The sequence below is a fragment of the Eptatretus burgeri genome, chromosome 4, assembly GCF_056783735.1.
Source record: "Eptatretus burgeri isolate ZD-2024b chromosome 4, Ebu_testis_v1, whole genome shotgun sequence".
Lineage (NCBI taxonomy): Eukaryota > Metazoa > Chordata > Myxini > Myxiniformes > Myxinidae > Eptatretus > Eptatretus burgeri.
Window position 1 is genome coordinate 98,384,672 of NC_140964.1, and position 21,579 is coordinate 98,406,250.

Genomic DNA, 21,579 nt, shown 5'->3' on the forward strand with positions numbered 1-21,579 from the left:
AATTGTATATTTACATAAGAAAATTGCAGAAAAATGTATTTGAACATTAATGAAACTATACAACAGCGTTGAAACATACAGGGATATGCTAATCAGAAGTAAAACATCGCATACTGTTGATCGTTTTGTGATTTAGGAAATATTTTGAAAAAAATATGATTTTTTCAAGTAGGTTATTCAAGTATGATTTATATGATTCATTCAAGTAGTCATTTGATATATGTTACATTTTGTTTCCGTTCTTTCCCTTCAACTTGTCTTATTGTATTTGTTCTTTTATTAAAAGATATTGTCTCATGATGGCTTCTGCTGGAGGTTCCTGCAAGCATGATCCTGATAACTTCTGCTATGTCTGCGGAGTCTTTCTGAATGTCAAGTCAGTCAAGTACACCATCATTGAAGGGAACCTCTTCTGTTCGGCTTACAAGGCGTACTTTGGAGTTCAATTAGGGGACCAGGACAAGAGTTGGGCGCCACACGTGGTTTTCGGAAGCTGTCGGTCCACTCTGGAGTCATGGTACAGAGGGGAAAAACGAAAACTGAAGTTTGGCGTGCCAAGAATCTGGCGGGAACCAACAGATCACTCAACAACTGCTACTTTTGTATGGTGGTCGTGACGTGTCACTGCAGGGGAAAGAAGACGAATGTGTTCGACTACCCCAATCTGCCATCATCTCTTCGTCCGGTGATGCATTGTGAGGAGATTCCAGTTCCCAACCCTCCTCCGGTGATCACGAAAGATGCTTGCACAAGTTCTAGCAGCGAAACAGAAGATGCCCACGACGATGTCTTTGTTGCAGATGATACCCCGGCTATTCCGCATTTCCCTAACCAAGCGGAGCTCAATGATCTTATCAGGGACCTCGGACTCACCAAATCAAAAGCAGAATTACTGACATCCAGGTTGAAACAGTGGAAGTTGTTGGACGAGAACTGTCGGGTAACACAACAGAGACAACATCATGACATATTCTCTCAGTATTTCACACTGGATGAGAAAGTGTGTTATTGTCACGACATCAACGGCTTGTTTGAAGAAATTGAATTCCCGTATGATCCCAGCAACTGGCGACTGTTCGTGGACAGCTCAACTATAAGCTTGAAGGCGGTGCTGTTACACAATGGTAACAAGTACCCAAGCATCCCTATCGCCCACTCTGTTCAGCTAAAGGATGGCTATGAGAATGTGAAGCACCTGCTGCACCTGGTGAAGTATGAAGAGCATGATTGGGAAGTGATTGGAGGCTTTAAGATGATTGGCTTTTTGACAGGTTTGCAAGGCGGCTTCACAAAACATCCCTGTTTCCTCTGCTACTGGGATAGCCAAGCCACAGCGAGACATTATGAAACGAAGGACTGGCCATCAAGAACGGGCTTTGTCATTGGCGAGAAGAACGTGAAGTGGCAACCGCTGGTTGAGGTGGAGAAGATCTTGATGCCACCCCTCCACATAAAGCTGGGGCTCATAAAGCAATTTGTGAAGGCACTAGATCATGAGTCCGCTGCCTTCAAGCATTTGGAAGCGGTATTTCCGAAGTTGTCGGAGGCAAAAAATAAAGGCAGGGGTGTTTGTTGGGTCGCAAATTAAAAAGCTAATGAAGGACCCGGAGTTCTCCGGAAAATTGTTGGCACCGGAGAAACGTGCCTGGCACAGCTTCGTTGCGGTTGTTCAGGGCTTCTTGGGTAACAACAAGGAAGAAAACTACCGCAACTGGTCGACAATCTTCTCAAGTCCTACAGGGAGATGGGTTGCAGAATGTCCCTGAAATTGCACACGATGCATTCCCATTTGGATTTTTAAAATCCAATATGGGAGACTACTCCGAAGAGCATGGTGAGCGCTTCCACCAAAATGTGATGGAATTTGAGAAGCGCTACCAGGGCCAGTATAATGAGCGTATGATGGGCGACTACGTCTGGGGTTTGGTCCAAGAAACCCAGCCTCTTCACCGAAGAAAGAGCATAAAATCTGTGTGTTTTCAATAAACAGTCTTATCGAATATGTAGTATGCGATATTTTACTTCTGATTAGCATATCCCTGTATGTTTCAATGCTGTTGTATAGTTTCATTTATGTTCAAAGACATTTTTCTGCAATTTTCTTCTGTAAATATGCAATTTTTTGTTATTTTTCCAAAAATATGTCATTTCCTTAATAACGATTAGCGACATGAAAGATATGCATTTTTCTTCATTCTTACGACCTCATAAAAGACAAACAACCAAAAAATTCACTCAAACAAAATCTTTGTTACATTGTGTTATTCATTAGATGAAAAGACAAATTTTATTTTTCTATTATAAAACTTCTCTGAGAGGGTGTATGGCATTGGGATTCTCATGTATGTCCAATTTGTGAATGTCTTTACAGCTGTGGAGGAGCTTTGGGAGGGGTTTGAAAGGGCAAAGGGCTGACAATCTGTAGCTTTTCATGGTTGCTTAACACAGCTTTCTTCAGTTGGTCAATTTGTCTAAAACTAGGAGTACCTGGCATTGCCCAGTATTGCCTGGTCTATTTGTTACGGGGTCCAAAAACACTTCCCTATTCCCACTAAGGAATGGGTTCAGGGATTATTTAATATTACCTTTCGCAAAGCTGCAAAGGCTTAAGCACTTAGGCCCCAAAAAAATTACACTTTGGAGTGTATTTTTCTGTTTTTTAATCCCCCCCCCCCAAAAAACTTTTTTTTTTCAAAATTGTCAATTTCTTTTTTTTGGCTTAAAACACTCCCCAGCGCTCATTGATGAACCTTTGAAAGTTTGATGAAGATCCGTTCAGCCATCTCTGAGAAAAATGATGATGCAAACGCAGACAAATGGCTCTCGTATGTATCTGGAATATGTGAGGAGTCAATCTTTCTATACTCCAAGCCATCTGGGGTTATTGATTTAAGTGAGAGCTAATTGGCTATTCCCTCCAGTCACAGGTGAGAGGGTCTCTGATATGTACTTACCTGTATATATCACAACAAATGAAAAAACATCATTATTAACCAAATATGCAAAGACATACCAATTTTATAGACTCTGATGAAAGGACAGCTTCGTGATAACATGCCTACTTTTGAGCTATTTTATTTCTGGCTTGGTTGATTCCTATTCTAACCACAAATGACAATATGTTTAGATATGATGGAGTGACAGCATGGGTGATGCTGACTGCTAATTGTCACCTGTCCCATCTGTAATCTGGTTGTTAATGATCTCGTGGTATGTCCCTAATTAGCACCCTCGACACAATTCAAAATGCCCTCTTTGTTTGAAGCATAATATTGAAAATCTAACTTCATTATCCCCCCCCCCCCAACACACACACACACACACACACACACACACACACACACACACACACACACACACACACACACACACACACACACACACCCCAAAACCACATTTTTTCATTTACATTTTACAACTACCATGGATATTTCCCAATGTTCATTGAATCAGATGGCTTATCAGATCAGATTTTAAAACTGGTGGTCATTTTCTCAGATTGTTTAGTCATTTTTCTTTATTTGAATATGCCTGACACAATAATGCCTCTGCACTAATTTATATCGGAATATTTTTCTTTGCCATTTTTAAGTTCAGGAGACCCTGAGAATTTTCAAGAGCTATGCAAAGGATATTGATATAATGTCTATGGATACACTTCCAAGGCAAACCTTCACTCGACATCTAACAGTGGGCATGAAATCGTGCTCGGCAAACATTGTAAATGAATTCTTATTCATGAATCGAGCCAAAGCATGAGAACATACAGGCTCAACTCATTCTCTCATTCTATGTCATTGCAGACAACTTTGTCGTGGACTACAACTCGTGCGTCCGGGTTTGTCCAGCAGGAAAGCATGAGGTGGAAAAGCAGGGAGAGAAAAAGTGCGAACCCTGTGCTGATATTTGCCCAAAAGGTGGACATAACTTAGAGAATGCCAACGTGCATGATGGAATCTCGTCATTTCGTTTGTTTTGCATATTTGGAAACATCACAACTCAGGGATTTCTCCCCCCCCAGCCCCCCCCCCAAAAGACTGCCTTATTTATATTTATATCTGAATGCTTATGACTCTCAAAATATGTTGTTTGTTTGATTTAGCTCAACAAATTACTTGTGGATGCTCTCAGGAACTTTGCTCTAAATTTTTGTTAGTGCAGAGTGCAGGCAGTTAGGACAAATGTTTTGAGACTAGTTTCCAAAAATGTTGAAGCAATTATATTTGCTACTTGTGTGAAATTGGTGTCTAAGACTGCTCATCTTCTTGTTTAGAATCTGCATTTATAGCTTTCATCCATGGTTTGATGCTGCATGTTGAGTTAAGTCAATTAATCGTGTCTGCACAGCTTGTGATGGCCTAGGTACGGGAAACCTGACCAAAGCACAGACAGTGGACATTACCAACATCGCCAACTTTGAAAACTGTACCAAGATCAATGGGAATATTGCATTTCTTGTCACTGGAATCAATGGGTGAGCTGACTCAAATCTCTACATTGTGTTCTCTGATTACCTACAGCTTTACCTTCCTCCTTAATCTCTCTCTCTCTCTCTCTCTCTCTCTCTCTCTCTCTCTCTCTCTCTCTCTCTCTCTCTCTCGCTCTCGCTCTCGCTCTCGCTCTCGCTCTCGCTCTCGCTCTCGCTCTCTCTCTGCCATGCCATTAATTATTTGTGCTTGTTATTCTCATTATTGTGATCAACATATTTATATTACCATAAGCAATACAAGGGTCTTGGCTCATCCAGTAGCTGACTGGCAAAGGGCAAACTTCCTGAAAGTATGGTGAGATGGACATACGCACGTAGGAAAAAAGGAAAAATACAAAGCAAATAACAATGGCCAAAGAGGAACAGATTGGGAAAGAATCGGCAAGTGTATAAGAGACCATGGATGTGCCTGGGTGAGCACAGGAGGTAGTGATGGGCCGCACATGTGAAAGATTGAAGTGAGGAGGATGAAACAACAGACACTGAGATGATTACACAATCAGTAGAATAAGGGTAAGAATGAGTGCAGATGGAAAACCAGCCTACTCTGGAAGGGTGAGCAGTTGATGGTTTCTAGAGGAATGTGTATGACCTGGGGTGGGTTTGGGAGGGAGAAGGTAGAGAGAGCAGAGGCACATGTCCAAATATAAACTTCTATAAAATACAGAGCCCACCAACTTGCCGTCACCAGTGAGAAAATGAAAGTCCTTGGAATTTTGCCTCCTGTTTTGAGATACCAATAGTACGGAAGGCCTTGTTATGGATTGCCACAAGAGCAGCAAGATGGGAAGCAGCAGCATCAACCCATTTTTAACGAGCACAAAATTTTATGTTAAAAACTATCCTTACATGTTGTTGTAATTTAATTATTTTTTTATGCAAAGTTCAAGCCTTCCTTTTTTTAATACAGTGGTCGAGGCTCAAGAAAATGGTTTTTTGAATATACATGCATATACTTCAGCAACCTATCATTATTATTATTATTATTATTATTATTATTATTATTATTATTATTATTGTTACTGATTCAATTGAGAAATTCCTTGTTAATAAATGTCATCATAAATCTGTTCAACAAATGCAAGTAGCTCATATGAGTATCGGGATAATGGTTGTTTTGTTTATAGTTGTGTTACATGATGCAGCAGTGTTTTACTTGAAATTTTACTTTCCGGTAATTTATTTTTAGGGATGCTTATGAGAAAATCCCACCGCTAAACCCTTCCAAGCTGAAAGTCTTCCGCAGTGTCAAAGAAATCACAGGTAGCAAGGTGCAAATGCACACACACACACACACACACACACACACACACACACACACACACACACACACACACACACACACACACACACACACACACACACACACACACACTTTGTGAAAATGCTTATTTTATATTTCCTTATTTGTTCTCTTCAAGGTTACTTAATGATCCAGGCCTGGCCAGAAAACATGACAGATCTACAGGTGTTTGCAAATCTGACAACTATACAAGGCAGGACGTTACACAAGTATGATAAACCTCTTTACATATTTGCTTTCATAAGAGTACTAATAAGGGTTAATTTAAATCTTGTGTATAAGTAACAAATTATAAATCGTTAATATTGATAAGAAAATGCTTTGTTTGTTAACAGGGATGAAAAACAGTTCCTCACAATTCCATAGGACTCTCACGGACAAAAATGGCATTTTAAACATATTGAAAAGGTGAATTATGGTTTACAAAAGGAGAAAGGAGCATATCAAAGGCAGTTTGTTGATGTACAAATCACAATCATTAATAACAAATCAGTTTCGTTTTTTTTTTTAATCCCTTATGTCATTTGGTTTTCATGCCATTTTAGGGACATAAACCAGCAAATTCAAAGAATGATTTGCGTTTTCATGACCAAAAGGAATCTAATAAAGAGAGCTCAGCTCACACTCACAATCGTCTCAGCTCATCCCCCAACCACACCCATGATCTTTTCTGCACTCATTAACCCTCCCCAAGTCCACCTCTTTCCAGGTTTTCATGTGACCCAGTTTCATTCCTGCTCCTTCACCCTCTTCATTTTTAGTTTCATTTCTTCTTCTTTCCCAGTATTCCCTTACATTTCTGTGATGAAGAGTTTGCAGATTTTTCCAGCTTATTCACCCCATGTGGTCCTCCTCCCCATGTCCTTTATTCCTCATTGTCTTCCGATTTTGTTTGCCCCCCTCTCCCACACACACACACACACACACACACACACACACACACACACACACACACACACACACACACACACACACACACACACACACACACACACACACACACACACACACTATTTTCCACTGTTCTTTTTGGTCTGTTATGTCTTGCTCCATTCTGTTTTCTAGCTCCTCCACGAGCCTCGACTATGCAGTATACAAACAAAGAATGCAAATACATTTATGATCAGCAATCATAGATAACTGAGCTGTTGTGATTGATGCTTGTGGAGATTGCTTGACAACTTGCAGTTTTACTTGAACCGCTTTCAGCACGTTTGTATGATCGATCTGCTCCTTGCTCAGGAGATCCACATTTAACTTCAAAAGTCGACGATCAGACTCGACTGCTGTTTCAAATTGCAATATCAGCGATTATTTTCTCCTGTGCTGTTTCCAGTTATTGTGTTTATGATTTTGCTTTATATTACATATGATTTGTTTTTGATATATGGGAGGATGAAAAAAATGTGCCCAAATGAGATATACTTTCAATCGTCCAAGATATGCCACTTTTTTTTTCAATTTCTGGAATATGATATTAATCAGAAAATATTAATTAATGAGATTATTTTTAGGTATTTCTATAATTTATAGGTTTTTCTATAATTATTCATTATACTCTTTTGGCATCTCTTGAACGAATATGAGTATCGCATTCAAATACCTTTTCTTGAATGGCTTGCGTTTCACTTACACGGCACTAATCTTAAAGATCGTGAAGGTTTTGCAATTTGTAATGAAAAGCAGGAAGCAAATCAGTTATTATTTAATTTACAAATGATTAAAGGACCTGAAGTTTAGAGAAAATTTATATTTTTATTTATTGCAAGAAAACTGATATAAGCTTCCTTACAACAAAACTTTGATGATAAACTCAGCAATTCAAAAATTCTGGAAAGCTCTTGATTTAAACAATGAAAGAGGATTAAAAACAACAGCCAATATCTGATTATTTAACTTATAAATACGATTCAACCCGAACTGAACTGGGTGATTTTGAGCTTTCCCTCTGCCATCTATGGTCCCATGAACTTGAAAATTTGCACACACATAGATCATCACATAATGAATGCGATGGTAAAATTCTTTTTTTCATAATATGTAATTTATTTTATTTTATGTATTTTATTGTTTTCCTATAATTATTCAGTATGTCTTCGACAACATGCAAAAACACTGAGAAGAACTTACAAGCCAATTAATTTACACCATCAGTATCCTAATGAATGTAACCCTTATTCACACGTGTTTTTGTACATAAACAGGTGCAAAAATTACAGTTTTTTTAGGACGTGTCAATTGTCCCAATTGTCATGTGACACCTGAATGGTAAGTTAGATTTGGACATTTGTGGTATCAAAATGTGCGTAAGACCCTCGAGAAAGAAGTCATGAAAGGAGAATTTGAAATCCCCAGTGGTTGTGAAAAAAATTGCGAAATATGTTGAGAAGGGGGGAACCCAGTCCCCCCCCCTTTCACCCTGTGTAGTTGGGGTTAAAATGAAGAAAGTATCTCCCTTTTTTTTTTTGCTATTTTACAAGATTGAGGCTCAATGAAGGTAACGGAGGATATCAATGTGACGAACTGACAGTGGGGCAGCAGTTGATCAAGTGGCATAATTAAAATCCATAATGATGTGCGATGCCAGCATGCTTTAACCAGTAGTGTTAGCTTCAAGTACAGGACTTTCATATTGCTGCTTTTCTTTTATTATTTGGCTAATTATGAACTCAGCAGATAATTGGAAGCAAAATCCAAATGATGCTTTGTGCTTTTTCATTATTACATTATTTGATTGTGATTATGGGCTCAATTTTTTTTTTTTTGCCTTTTTTTGTTTGCTGTAATGGATTTTAGTTTCACTGTCTACTATGATAATTTTTGTTTTTAATGCTCTCCAAAATTATCGATAATTCTGTACCCAATCAAAAACATTTCCTTCAACTGCGTGCCATGATGGTGAGCAGTGCATGTCGTGGGCCCTGCGTGCCCGTAGAGGCGTCTCACTGCTGGTGAGCCTTGTTCCTGAAATAACCTCACTGGGACTATCTTCACTGCGAGAAATCAGCGCCGGCAGTGTGTACCTTGAGAAGAATGAGAATCTGTGCTTCTATCACACTGTGAATTGGATGCGTCTCTTCAACTCACCTGAGCAGATGCACTACATACTCGAAAACAAGCCAGCCAGCAATTGCAGTTAGTCATTCTTGCCTTTGCACATGTGCACGCATGCATGCATGAACACACTCTCACTCACACACTCATATCCATCATGATAATTGGAGTAGCATAGATTGGCTTTCCTATTTAAAATTCAATCTTCCATGATCCTGCTGAAATAGTATTGTGACTGCAGAGATAACTTTGCATTGGGTAACATATCTGAGATCTGAAAAGTTTAGAATATAAATGGAGGTCCTAATTTTAGTTCATGTATTGTGCCAAATCATTTTACCACTCATGCATTTCCTTCTGCTTTATTTGGAATGATGTATACATTAGGAAGAAATATGTGTGTTCATTTGAGGCTTGGCCAACTGTGACCACTTGACTTATCATTCGAATCTCATCCACTTTTTCCCCATTTTTCATTTTTACGATTTTCATCTTCCAGTCTGTTTACAAATCCATATTCTTAAAAACGACTAAAATAGTCATTCTTTCTTCATTCTCCAAATTTATTCTCCTTCCCTACCCAATGATCATTACATGTGGTTTTTCTATTGCCACACAGCTGCTTCTTCCTCACTGCTTCATTGACTTTACTCTTCCTGAGTTACTTTTTAAATATCACCTCTGGTTATTCTTGCACTGTTGCTCATTTTTTCCTCCCACTTGAAGGGTCTAGACACAGGACATTTCCCACTTCATTATTGATTTATGTTCTTTGTTGGTTTCAAATTATTTATTGTAATAATTTGAGTAGACATAATCAGGTAAACCAGTCAATACATTAATTTAATCTCTGAAGAACAATAACTACAGGGTGGTCACAATTTCCCCTTCAAAAAATGTTCCAGACAAATTCTACAGAGCTCACTAGAATGTCTAAAGAACTCAATATAATTTTTATGGAACCTGATGAAATTATATTGAACTCTGAGGAGAGGTCGGTTGTTTTATACAATGCATTAGATGTTCTATAGCATATCCATTGAAACATCTATATAACCACAGAGAATGGTTATTCTATAGAATGAATTGCATGTTCTATAGAATTCATTGGCTTAGATATTCTTTAGAAATCCATTTAAATATTTATAAAACCCTGCAGAGAATGAGTGTTCTAGAGAATTAATTTGATTAGATGTTCTATAGAAATCCATTTAAATATTTTTTAAACTCTGCAGAGAATGTGTTCTATATAATTACACATTCTTTAATAATCCATTTGAATGTTTAAACAACTGCAGAGAATGGGTGTTCTATAGAAATAGACATTCTCAAGAAATCCATTTAAATGTTTATAAAACTGCAGGGAATGGTTGTTCTATAGAATTAGACATTCCAGAGAAATCCATTTAAATGTTTATAAAACTGCAGGGAATGGGTGTTCTATAGAATTAGACATTCCAGAGAAATCCATTTAAATGTTTATAAACTTCTGCAGGGAATGGGTGTTCTATAGAATTAGACATTCCAGAGAAATCCATTTAAATGTTTATAAACCTCTGCAGGGAATGGGTGTTCTAAAGAATCAATTGAACGTTCTACAGAAGATCCATTTAAATATTTATAAAACTCTGCAGAGAATGTGTTCTATAGAATTAGACATTCTTTAAAAATCCATTTAAATATTTATAAAACTCCAGAGAATGGGTGTTCGAAAGAATTAGACATTCTAGAGAAATCTATTTAAATGTTTATAAAAACTCTGCAGGGAATGGGTGTTCTGTGGAATTCATTAGACATTCTATAGAAATCCATTTAAATATTTGTAAATCTCTGCAGAGAATGGTTGTTCCAGAGAATTAATTAGATGTTCTCTGGAAACCATTTTAAAACCAGTCAAACCTGTATATATAGACTGCTCAGGGGAATGGAAAAAAGTGGCCTTTATGGACAGGTTGTCTTTCTGAACAGGTTTGCGGCTGCCATTTTTCTGCAGTGCAGTGATGATATTCAAGTGCAAGTACCAAAACGTATACAATAAGCAAACCTATCTTGGTGATCTTTATCTACTCTCTTAATTATTTTCTAAAGTGAGTAATTCATATCTCACATCGTGTCATTTTGGCAATCACATTTTTATCTCCAGCCTTGTAGTTTCTTGAAGAAGTCCAGAAGTGTCATCTGTTTACATGTTTGTTGCAGTTTGAATAATTTGGCCTCAACATCTTCCTCCATCTCCATGCAACTCTCCTGCAAAGCACTGAAACCCTTGCTCTCACTGCAAAAGCCTTCATGTCGGCAAGGCTTGCAGCAAACTCGTGAATGCTCTTGATCTTGTTCTCTACAGGCAAAATCCTCCTCCTCCTCCTCCTCCTCCTCCTCTCCCTCCTCATCTTCACTCATTTGTTTATCCTAGTCATTGATAGCCAGCTTGCGCTGCAGATCCTCGATGGTAGCTGCCAGCCAATTGTCAAATGTAGTTGCGATTCCCGCATCTACATCCACAAGTTCACTGAGAGATGTCTGGATCGCATCTTTGCATACAGAGTCCAGTTATATGTCCTCATCTTCGTTTGCCTCCATGTTATTGGCATCTAAAGCTTAAATTCCGCAGCTCTTGAAACACTTCTGGATGATCTCCTCATCCACATCCCTCCATGATTGGTGGATCCAGTCGATGGCTTGCAGAACATTGTCTCTTTCAGTCTCAAGTTTTTGAAAGATGCCTCTCAGCTGTCTCTTTCTGAACTTGAGCTTCTATGACTGAATGATCCCTTGATCCATCAGCTATGCTTTTGAAGTCATGTTTGGGTGAAGAAATAGAAGCTTAACATTCTTCAGTTGGAGGTGAGGATGGCATGGGGCATTGTCTAGCAACATCAAGATCCTTCTGCACTGGCATCCCTTTTGCTGGTCAAGTTTTTTTCATGTACAGTTCAAAGATGTTACTCGTCATCCATACTTTCTTGTTAGCATGGTAATCCACAGGGAGGTCCTTCCTTTCCAGCTTTCCGAAGCAATGTGGCTTGATGGACTTTCCAATGATGAGAGGCTTCTCCTTCTCATGAAGAGCATTGGCACACAGTACCACAGTCAAATGTTCTTTGGAACATTTCCCTCCAGAGCAGTCCTTAACTTTGATATGGAGTGTCGAGTCTACCGATGCCTTCAAGAAAAGGCCAGTCTTATCCATGTTGTAGGTGTCATGTGTGTCGTAACCAGCACAAAGTTCAGGAATCTTGACTTTTCATCCTTCCGCTGTAGCACTGTCAACGTCGCCACTCTCACCAATAATTTTTCTGAAGGCGATGTTATGTCTCCTCCTGAACGCTTCCAGCCACTCATTATTAGTGGCTTCCATCCGTGAAGTCATGAACTTGAGCTGCTTGGCAATTTTAAGGGCCTTCTATTGAAGCAGAGGAACATTGCGCTCAAATTCTTCCATCCAATTACTCTTCCTCTTCATGATGTTTTGGATATACATATTTATGCAGTCATAGCCTTGCATGTTGAGCATCTTGGTGATCTCTCTGCAGCTTTATGCTATTATGCGAGTCATGTATCTTGATCACCTCCATTTTTATCTTCAACCACAGCTGATTACGTGATAACTTCACAGGATTCACAAAACAAGCCATAGCCCAGTGTTAACCAGAAGACAAATTTCAAAGTTTGTTATCACACTGAAATTTGAGTTGAATTTGAAAATTGAAAACGCAATCCAAATCGGAGCAAATTATAGTAGTGAGCATACAGAATTGATGAATCATAAAATGCAAATGCACTGAAACATGGAACTCAGAAGTTCCATACACTGAAATCTGCTTTCCAAACAATAGATGGATGTCCTAAATGCCAAACATGAGATCAGACCCATCTCCCTTGACATATTGTGAGCTTTCGATACTGTCTGGCATTCCGTGCTGCTCACCAAACTCTCTTCTTCTGGTGTCCAAGGCGATCTCCACTCATGACTCGTGGACTTCCTCTCCTTTTGCAGTCAACTCATGGCTCTTAATGGCTTTCTCTCTCATCTCCTCTTCTTGTCAAGGCTGGAGTTCCTCAAGGCAGTCTTTAAGCCCTGTGCTTTTTCTGGTTTTCATCAATGATCTCTCAGACTCTCTGGAAAATCCTCTTTTTCTCTTTGCTGATGACTCCACCCTCTGCTGTTCCATCTCTCATCCCTCTAATCGGCAGGCAGAAGCCTTTTCACTCTCTGCTGACCTGCATAAAATCACATGCTGATCAAACACATGGAACATGTCTTGCAATCCTGACAATTTCACACTCTCACTATGTCTCTCCGAAAGGACCATCTGGAACCCCTCCCCCCCCATCTACTTTCTCAACAATCCCCTTGAAGAAGTCCTTTCATTCAAGCTTTGGGGCCTCACCATCTGCCACGATCTTTCCCGGGAAAGCCACATCTCCAAGCTGGCTTCCAAAGCCAGTCGGTGACTGGGCATTCTACTTTGTTCAAAGTCCTTCTTTTCACACCTGAGCTTCTATCCACTTACAAAGCTTTTATTTACAGCCTGATGGAGTACTGCTCTCCCCTTTGGGGTGCTGCTAAGTCCTAAGTCACATTTGGCTCGGCGGCCATAGGGTCTACAAAATCTACGGCCACTAGCAATTATAGGGCGGCCGAACTATTTCCACGGTCACACAATGTAGCAGTCACATATGTTTTTACTTTTCGGGGAGCCGCACGGGGTATTTAGAAATGATGGAGACCGAAAATGTGTGGGTGCCGTACTGTCTTTGATTTGATGTCGCACGGTGAGCTTAGGGCCTCCCTGTGGCGGCCATTGAATTTTCAAGGCAGACGCAAGGTCGCCTCAAGGTGCCCGCAAGGCGACACACAGCACACACAGCACGTTTAACCGGACGGAGTCCAACATGCATTGGGAGGTTAATGGGATGGGTCAAGGACACAATGTGAATCCAACAAACAAATTAATGTCAATTTCTTACCGAATGAGCAACGGAAATAGGTCCGCGGAACGCTGCGCACACAAACAGGAAGGCACCATTCGTTAAAAAATAAGACACACGACCTTACAAACACACCAAGAACATGCGACCCGGAAACGGCGAAATGCGACCCGGAAATGGCGAAATGCGACCTGGAAACTGATAAAAATGTCAGTGAACAAAAAAAAGGGACATTATCGGACTAAAAAATCGAGTTATCGGAAGTGAACTGGTCCGATAACGATAAATGGTAGTTAACTTCCGATAATAGTCTGATTAAAAAAGTAAATTCCATAATTATCTTTTATCGGATTATCGCTTTTGTGCCCAACACTGGTGGCAAACACCTATACTCCGATCTCTAGTGGTAGCGCACGGTCAAAGCAGACTGCCACGGAGGCCGTACGTAGGACGCATGGCTGGCGTAGGGGAACCGTGCGTCGACCCTGCGTTGCCCACAGGTAGTCACACAGATCGCAAGGCCACCCTACGGCGACCGTGGAAATAGTGCGGCCGCCGTAATTTTTGGGGGGTAGGCAAAATTAATTTTTCATTGATAAGAGCTTACGGCAACCGCACGAATAACGCAAGCCCACCATACGCCCTACGTACGGTCGACGTGGAACACATCTATGTCACGGCTACGGCTTGTCGAATTGCTAGGGCGAACGTATAAATGAAAAAAAGTTATAACTCTGCGCTATAATTCCACGGCGACCTTATGGCCTGTAAAATATAGCCAAATGACGTAGGGCCACCTTGAGGCCACCGCACGTTTGTTAATTCAGAGGGCGTACGGCCACCGTATCCTCGCCGTAAAGCAAATGTGACTGGCCTAAACCATCCAGTATAACCCTTATATATAAAATATTAATAAAAATATTATATAAAAACATATAACCAATGATGGTTAGATGCCCCCCAGAAGGGCAAAACCCACAGGGGAGTTTTCATGAAGTACTTAGGCCGAAGTCACATTTGCTCTATGGCGAGGATACGGCGGCCGTACGCCCTCTGAATTGACAGGAACGTGCAGCGGCCGCAGAGTTTCTGCGGTGGCCTCAGGGTGGCCCAATGCCGTTTGGCTATCTTTTACAGGCCGTAGGGGTCGCCGTAGAATTATAGCGCAGAGTTATAACTTTTTTCATTTCTACGTTCGCCGTAGCAATTCGACAAGCCGAAACAAAAGAACTGGTAACAAAAAAAAAGAACCCACTCGTTACCGTCCATCTGGCCACCACATTCGCCTTAGGGCCCCCCTGCGGTCGCCTTGTGGGCACCTTGCGTCTGCCTTGAAAATTATATGGCCGCAGCAGGAACGCCCGAAGGTCACCGTGCGACATCAAATCAAAGACCATACGGCACCCCTACGTTTTCGGTCTCCACAATTTATAAATACCCCGTGCGGCTGCACGAAAATAAAAACATATGTGACTGCTACATTGTGTGACCGTGGAAATACTGCTGCCGCCCTATAATTGCTCGTGGCCTTAGATTTTGTAGACCCCACGACCGCGGTGGCAAATGTGACTTAGGCCTTCGGCCTAATACCTCACACCAAGCTCGATTTCACTCTGCAGAAACCAATGCTTTTTGGGATCATTGGTATCTCTCACGATGAAGCCGAGTCTTTGGGTCTCTCACTCTCTCACCGGAGGCAGGTCGGTGGTCTTTCTTTCTTCTACCATTTCCTCTCTGGCTTTGCCTCCCCCCCCCACTCTGTCTGCGCTCTGCCCCCTGGCTTTGCCCCCCCCTTGCTATGTCTGCGCTCTGCCCCCCCCCCCACCTATATAATTCTGCAGGGTGTTCAAGATCTGTCAAAAAACCCTTTTGGTGAAACTGACAAAATGAAGAATCACTGCTCACCTTCACTCTTTTATTCCTCTTTTTTCCTGCCTCTAAAACAAATTCCCACTCTCTTCAAACCCACTCCTCCCTCCAGGTCTTCAAAACAGCTGTTCACCACCTTCTCATATCTTCACCCATCTAAACTCTTGATCTTTACTACCCCCATTAATGCACCCCAAACCCTCCTCCTTCAAGTTCCCTGTTTTCCTTTCTGAAAGTACCTGTAGTACCGTCTTGTTCACCCCGTGTACCCCTCCCAATCCCTGCCCCTTACACAGATATATTGTTTCTGTTCCCCACTATTTTGTGCTTCCCTCTCCCACCCCTCTTGTCTCCTGCCTTATTATATGTTCTGTGTGTTAGCTCTTACACGAGCCTCGACATGGTATACAAAAAAAAAAAAAAATAGAACAGTTATCCAGAATTTGACCCTCAACTTCTGTGGAATATCGATAGAATGTCTATTCTATAGAAATTACAGTTCTCCAGAATTTGGTCCGAAAGTTCCATAGAATTTCTATCAAATTTTTCTCTGGAATTTCTGCAGAACATTTTATTGAGGACCTTTGTCACCCCTTGTAAAAATTGTAACATTGCCTTTTATCATATTAGCTGACAACAATGAAGGGTTCTACAAGTTATACCACAAACATTTGCAGTACTCTTTTACTCTATTATACATTTTACAGCATGTGACACAAGCCTAAGTGTCCAATGGATCATGTAATTACAGAGGATAATTTTGCACCATGTTCTCTGGGACATTTTCTGGAGCATTTGTGGGGTGATATGATTAAAAGCAAGTCTCACTGCTTGTTGAAGGCCATCAGTGGTTTTGTAGTATTGCTGTGCAACAATTTATTTTATGAAGCCCTAAAGGGAATTAGCACACGTCGACAGCTCTGGGCTTCGAGGTGGCCAGTCAAGTGGCAATCCAGAGACTAACAACAATCCGTTGTTCACTGGTGTAATTGCTTGTATCACCCATGGCTACGTTCACTCAATAAGAAAAAAATGGAAAAAGTAAATGAATTGACACTCTGCACACAAAAGCAATGCCCCAATTTTTACAAGGGGTGATAAGACATTGTGGCCACCCTGTATTTCAGTTAAATAATTAAATGAGCTCCAGTCAGATCGAGAGAGACACCACCATGAAAATGTAGCTTCCTTTTGTATTGGAAAAGCAACATATAACTCCAACTATCATTCCATTAGCTCAATGTCAGTTATCAATTAAAAAAACAACACATTTTTTAAAACATCTGATTTTGGTTATGTGACTTCCTGTTGTTTTTCTTTGTTGTATTAAAATGTGTTTATATATTTTTAAAGTCCATTAACGACAGTATCCATAAACAAAAGTCAGCTGGAGCAGCTTCACTCCCACTCCTGGAGGGTCACAATGGCATGGTACGTGGTCTTGTTGAGCCCAATCACTAGCGGTTGTGTCTAGATTTTATTAGCCTGTCCGCCGCGCAGCAGGTGATGAGGTTTTGCAACTGCGTGCGCATGCGCACATGCCAGGCCTTTACTTTTTTTTTACCATTTGAGCTTTTGTCATCAAATTTTCAACAATCATTTATTATTAGAATATGCAGAAAATAATTAAAAATTGGGTCAAAATGTGAAAGGGCAAAGTCATAGCAACCATAAATAGCCCTTATTCACCCAATGCAACACAGCTGCACAAGACGGTGTTTTTTTGTTTTGTTGTTTTTTTGCCTTTGAGTGGTTCCAGGAACGTGTGGTTGCTCGGGAAAAGCGCTGTAACGTGAAGCACCCCCCCCCCCCCCCGCCCATGAACTGTTTATTTCTCAGCACGCAAAATGATCAAGTGTTCAGGGCTTCTTTGGACACGCAGAATGATGATAATAATGATTATGAAAATGGAACTGATAATGGTGCACATTATTGATAATGGTACATTTTTATAATAATAGTGATAATGGAAATGATAATGGTACAGAATGATAATGATAATCATACTGGTACATTATGATAATGACAATAATGATCATGAAAATGGGACATAATGATTATTGATAATGGTACATAATGATAATGATAATGACTGTGTGTCCAGGCTGTAACGTTTTTCCCATTTGAACTTTGGTGCTCAAATTTTCAACAATCCTTTATTATGAGAATATGGAGAAGATAAATTGATAATTGGGTCACAGTCACAGTGAGTACAAATAGGCCTTGCCCATCCACAGTGTATCAAGTGTGAGACACCCTGTTTTTTTAGTTTATCTGGAATTACAATTCCAGATATAGTATTGTCATCATGCACCATCCGTCTGTCTTCTACAGTGGGGAGAACAAGTATTTGAACCACTGCCGATTTTGCAGGTTTTCCTACTAACAAAGCACGTTGAGGTCTGTAATTTTTATCACAGGAACACTTCAACTGTGAAAGACGGAATCTAAAACAAAAATCCTAAAAATCACATTGTATGATTTTTAAATCATTAATTTGCATTTTATTGCATGAAATAAGTATTTGATTCATTAGAAAAACAGAACTTAATCTTTGGTACAGAAACCTTTGTTTGCAATTGCAGAGATCAGACCTTTCCTGTAGTTCTTAACCAGGTTTGCGCAGACTGCAGCAGGGATTTTGGCCCACTCCTCCATACAGATCTTCTCCAGATCCTTTAAGTTTCGGGGCTGTCGCTGGGCAACACAGACTTTCAGCTCCCTCCAAAGATTTTCTATTGGGTTCAAGTGTGGAGACTGGCTAGGCCACTGCAGGACCTTGAGATGCTTCTTTCGGAGACACTCCTTAGTTGCCCTGGCTGTGTGTTTCGAGTCGTTGTCATGCTGGAAGACCCAGCCACGCCCAATCTTCAATGCTCTTGTTGAGGGAAGGAGGTTGTTGGCCAAGATCTCGCGATACATGGCCCCATCCATTCTCCCCTCAATACGGTGCAGTCGTCCTGTCCCCTTTGCAGAATAGCATCCCCAAAGAATGATGTTTCCACCTCCATGCTTCACGGTTGGGATGGTGTTTTGGGTTATACTCATCCTTCTTCTTCCTCCAAACACGGCGAGTGGAGTTTAAATCAAAAAGCTCTATTTTGGTCTCATCAGACCACATGACCTTCTCCCACTCCTCCTCTGGATCATCCAGATGGTCATTGGCAAACTTCAGATGGGCCTGGACAGCGCTGGCTGAGTAGAGGGACCTTGCTTGCGCTGCAGGATTTTAATCCATGACGGCGTAGTGTGTTACTGATGGTTTTCTTTGATACTGTGGTCCCAGCTCTCTTCAGGTCATTGACCAGGTCCTGCCATGTAGTTCTGGGCTGATCCCTCACCTTTCTCATGATCATTGAGGCTCCACAAGGTGAGACTTTGCATGGAGCCCCAGACCGCGAGAGATTGACTGTTATCTTGAACTTCTTCCATTTTCTAATAATTGCGCCAACAGTTGTTGCCTTCTCACCAAGCTGCTTGCCTATTGTCCTGTAGCCCATCCCAACCTTGTGCAAGTCCACAATTTTGTCCTTGTTGTCCTTAGACAGCTCTCTGGTCTTGCCCATTGTGGAGAGGTTGGAGTCTGATTGATTGAGTGTGGACAGCTGTCTTTTATGCAGAGAACGAGTTCAAACAGGTGCAGTTAATACAGATAATGAGTGGAGAATGGGATGGCTTCTGAAAGACAAAACTAACAGGTCTGTGAGAGCCAAAATTCTTACTGGTTGGGAGGTGATCAAATACTTATTTCATGCAATAAAATGCAAATGAATGATTTTGAAATCATGCAATGTGATTTTCAGGATTTTTTGTTTTAGATTCCGTCTTTCACAGTTGAAGTGTACCTATGATAAAAATTACAGACCTCTACGTGCTTTGTAAATGGGAAAACCTGCAAAATCGGCAGTGTATCAAATACTTGTTCTCCCCACTGTTTTTCCACTTCTCCAGCCAAACTGCTGGGCCGATCCAGCTGAAATTTGGCAGCAAGGTTCTGCTCCTGACTGGTAACGGTGAGTGCAAAGCTCCTTATGGTCACATGACTTTAAGTACATCAAAATGGCAGACTTAGTATTCTTCTTCTCCAGACCCAGCAGTCAAAGTGCAACCAAATTTGGGTTACAACATTACGAGAGGGTACTGATGTTAAACTGTGGATGCCATGCTGATCACGTGACTGAAAGTGTCAAAATGGCGGACTTCGTAAACTTTTGGGGAAATCGCATAAATTCCTTCAAAAATATTCTCCAGTCCCACCAGTCAGAATGCTACCAAATGTGGGTGATAACAATAGGCGAGGGCTAAGATAAGCGACAGGTCCAGTGGTCTTATTAGATTTCGTAAGTATATTGATGACTGCCGTCCTCTGTTTGTGTGTTTGTTTGTTTGTGTGTGCATGTGTTTGTTTGTTTGTGTGTTTGTTTGTTGGCACGATAACTCGAGAACGGAAGAAGCTACCAATGTCAAATTACACCACATGATTCAGGAGGGTGATGGCTAGCGCTGATTAGATTTTGGTCAAAATCGGTCAAAGGTCAAGGTCACAGTGAGGTCAAACATAATTCCGTAAATTCATGTGGAGAAATGGAGTATTTTTGCTTCGGTCGACGTTACAAGTTCGTTTTAACTTCGATTTTAATTTTTTCTTCGGTTTTTGCAATCGCTTAGGACGATTAACACTGGGTTGTCGAAATTCTGGTAAAATCGGATGTTTTGGAGACGTTTTATTTCACTCGCCGTGTCACGGCTCGTCATGTGGTGCAGCGCGTTTGAGCAGAGGCATCGTTGAGTCACGTAAAGGTTTTTCGTGTGCGCGCTGACGGTGTTTTCGATAAAGATGGTGTTTAAAAGTCATTTTTATCCCAATAAAGGTTATCGTCGCATGCCTGACTTGCTGAGTCGTCGGATTATGTAAAGATTGTTGGTGGATGGCCGAATATTACGGTTTTGTGACTTTGATAAAATAATATTAAATAATTGCATGGAGAAATGGAGATTTTTGCTTCGGTCGACGTTACGATTTTTGATGGTTTGGTACAGAATCATCGTAGAAACCTCTGGTTTGCGTCGCTACCTTCTCTCGAGACAGCTTTTATTAGACAAGGTCAGAGGTCAAGTTGACAATTTTGTAAGTACCAGTCTATGACTGCTTGTTTTTACTTTTCATTGCTGTAATAATTTTTTGACCCTGCATTTACCAATGACATCATCAGTTGCACCTTCATTTTTAGCCTCTCCACTCCCTCGTTATGTTCATATGGAATCAGACCAGCATTCTTGGCACAGGGTCATTAAGGTTGAACTGTTGGAGAATCGGGGCCTGGTATTCCTGTGAAAATTCCATCAACTGACACATCAACTTGCATCCCACATGCAAAGAACAACACAACCAATTACAATACCAACGAGAAAGACACTCGGTGGAGCGCATACCTCCGCCACGTAATGCTTGATCCACGAGAACATATCGGGCCCAATACATTTTTGAAATATCATGCTATGCAGTACAACATCATTTTCTGTACCATTCTGTACCATGCGACATTCTGTACCAAACCATCAAAAATCGAATGTTTTAGATGTTTGACCTCACTGTGACCTTGACCTTTGACCGATTTTGACCAAAACCTAATCAGCGCTAGCCACCACCCTCCTAAATCACGTGGTGTAATTTGACATTGGTAGCTTCTTCCGTTCTCGAGTTATCGTGCCTTCAAACAAACAAACAAACAAACAGAAACGGAAGTCATCAATATACTTACGAAATCTTAAGATTTCGAAAGTAACAAACAAACACACAAACAGAGGACGGAAGTTATCAATATACTTCGAAATCTTAAGATTTCGTAAGTAACAAACAAACACACAAACAAACACACAAACAAACAAACAGAAATGGAAGTGATCAATGTACTTACGAAATCTTTAGATT

At 40.7% G+C, this 21,579-nt stretch overlaps 1 protein-coding gene across 4 annotated transcripts in view; it reads left to right on the forward strand.

Moving 5' to 3' along the window:
* LOC147028733 (receptor tyrosine-protein kinase erbB-4-like) overlaps positions 1–21,579 on the forward strand; it is a 787,552-nt gene that overhangs the window by 502,768 nt on the left and 263,205 nt on the right. For all 4 annotated transcript variants that reach the window (XM_085879397.1, XM_085879399.1, XM_085879401.1 and 1 more), the window contains 5 exons: positions 3,804–3,917; positions 4,348–4,474; positions 5,679–5,752; positions 5,911–6,001; positions 8,728–8,927. In XM_085879397.1, coding sequence (XP_085735523.1) covers positions 3,804–3,917; positions 4,348–4,474; positions 5,679–5,752; positions 5,911–6,001; positions 8,728–8,927 — 606 coding nt within the window. The remainder of the gene's footprint in view (positions 1–3,803; positions 3,918–4,347; positions 4,475–5,678; positions 5,753–5,910; positions 6,002–8,727; positions 8,928–21,579) is intronic.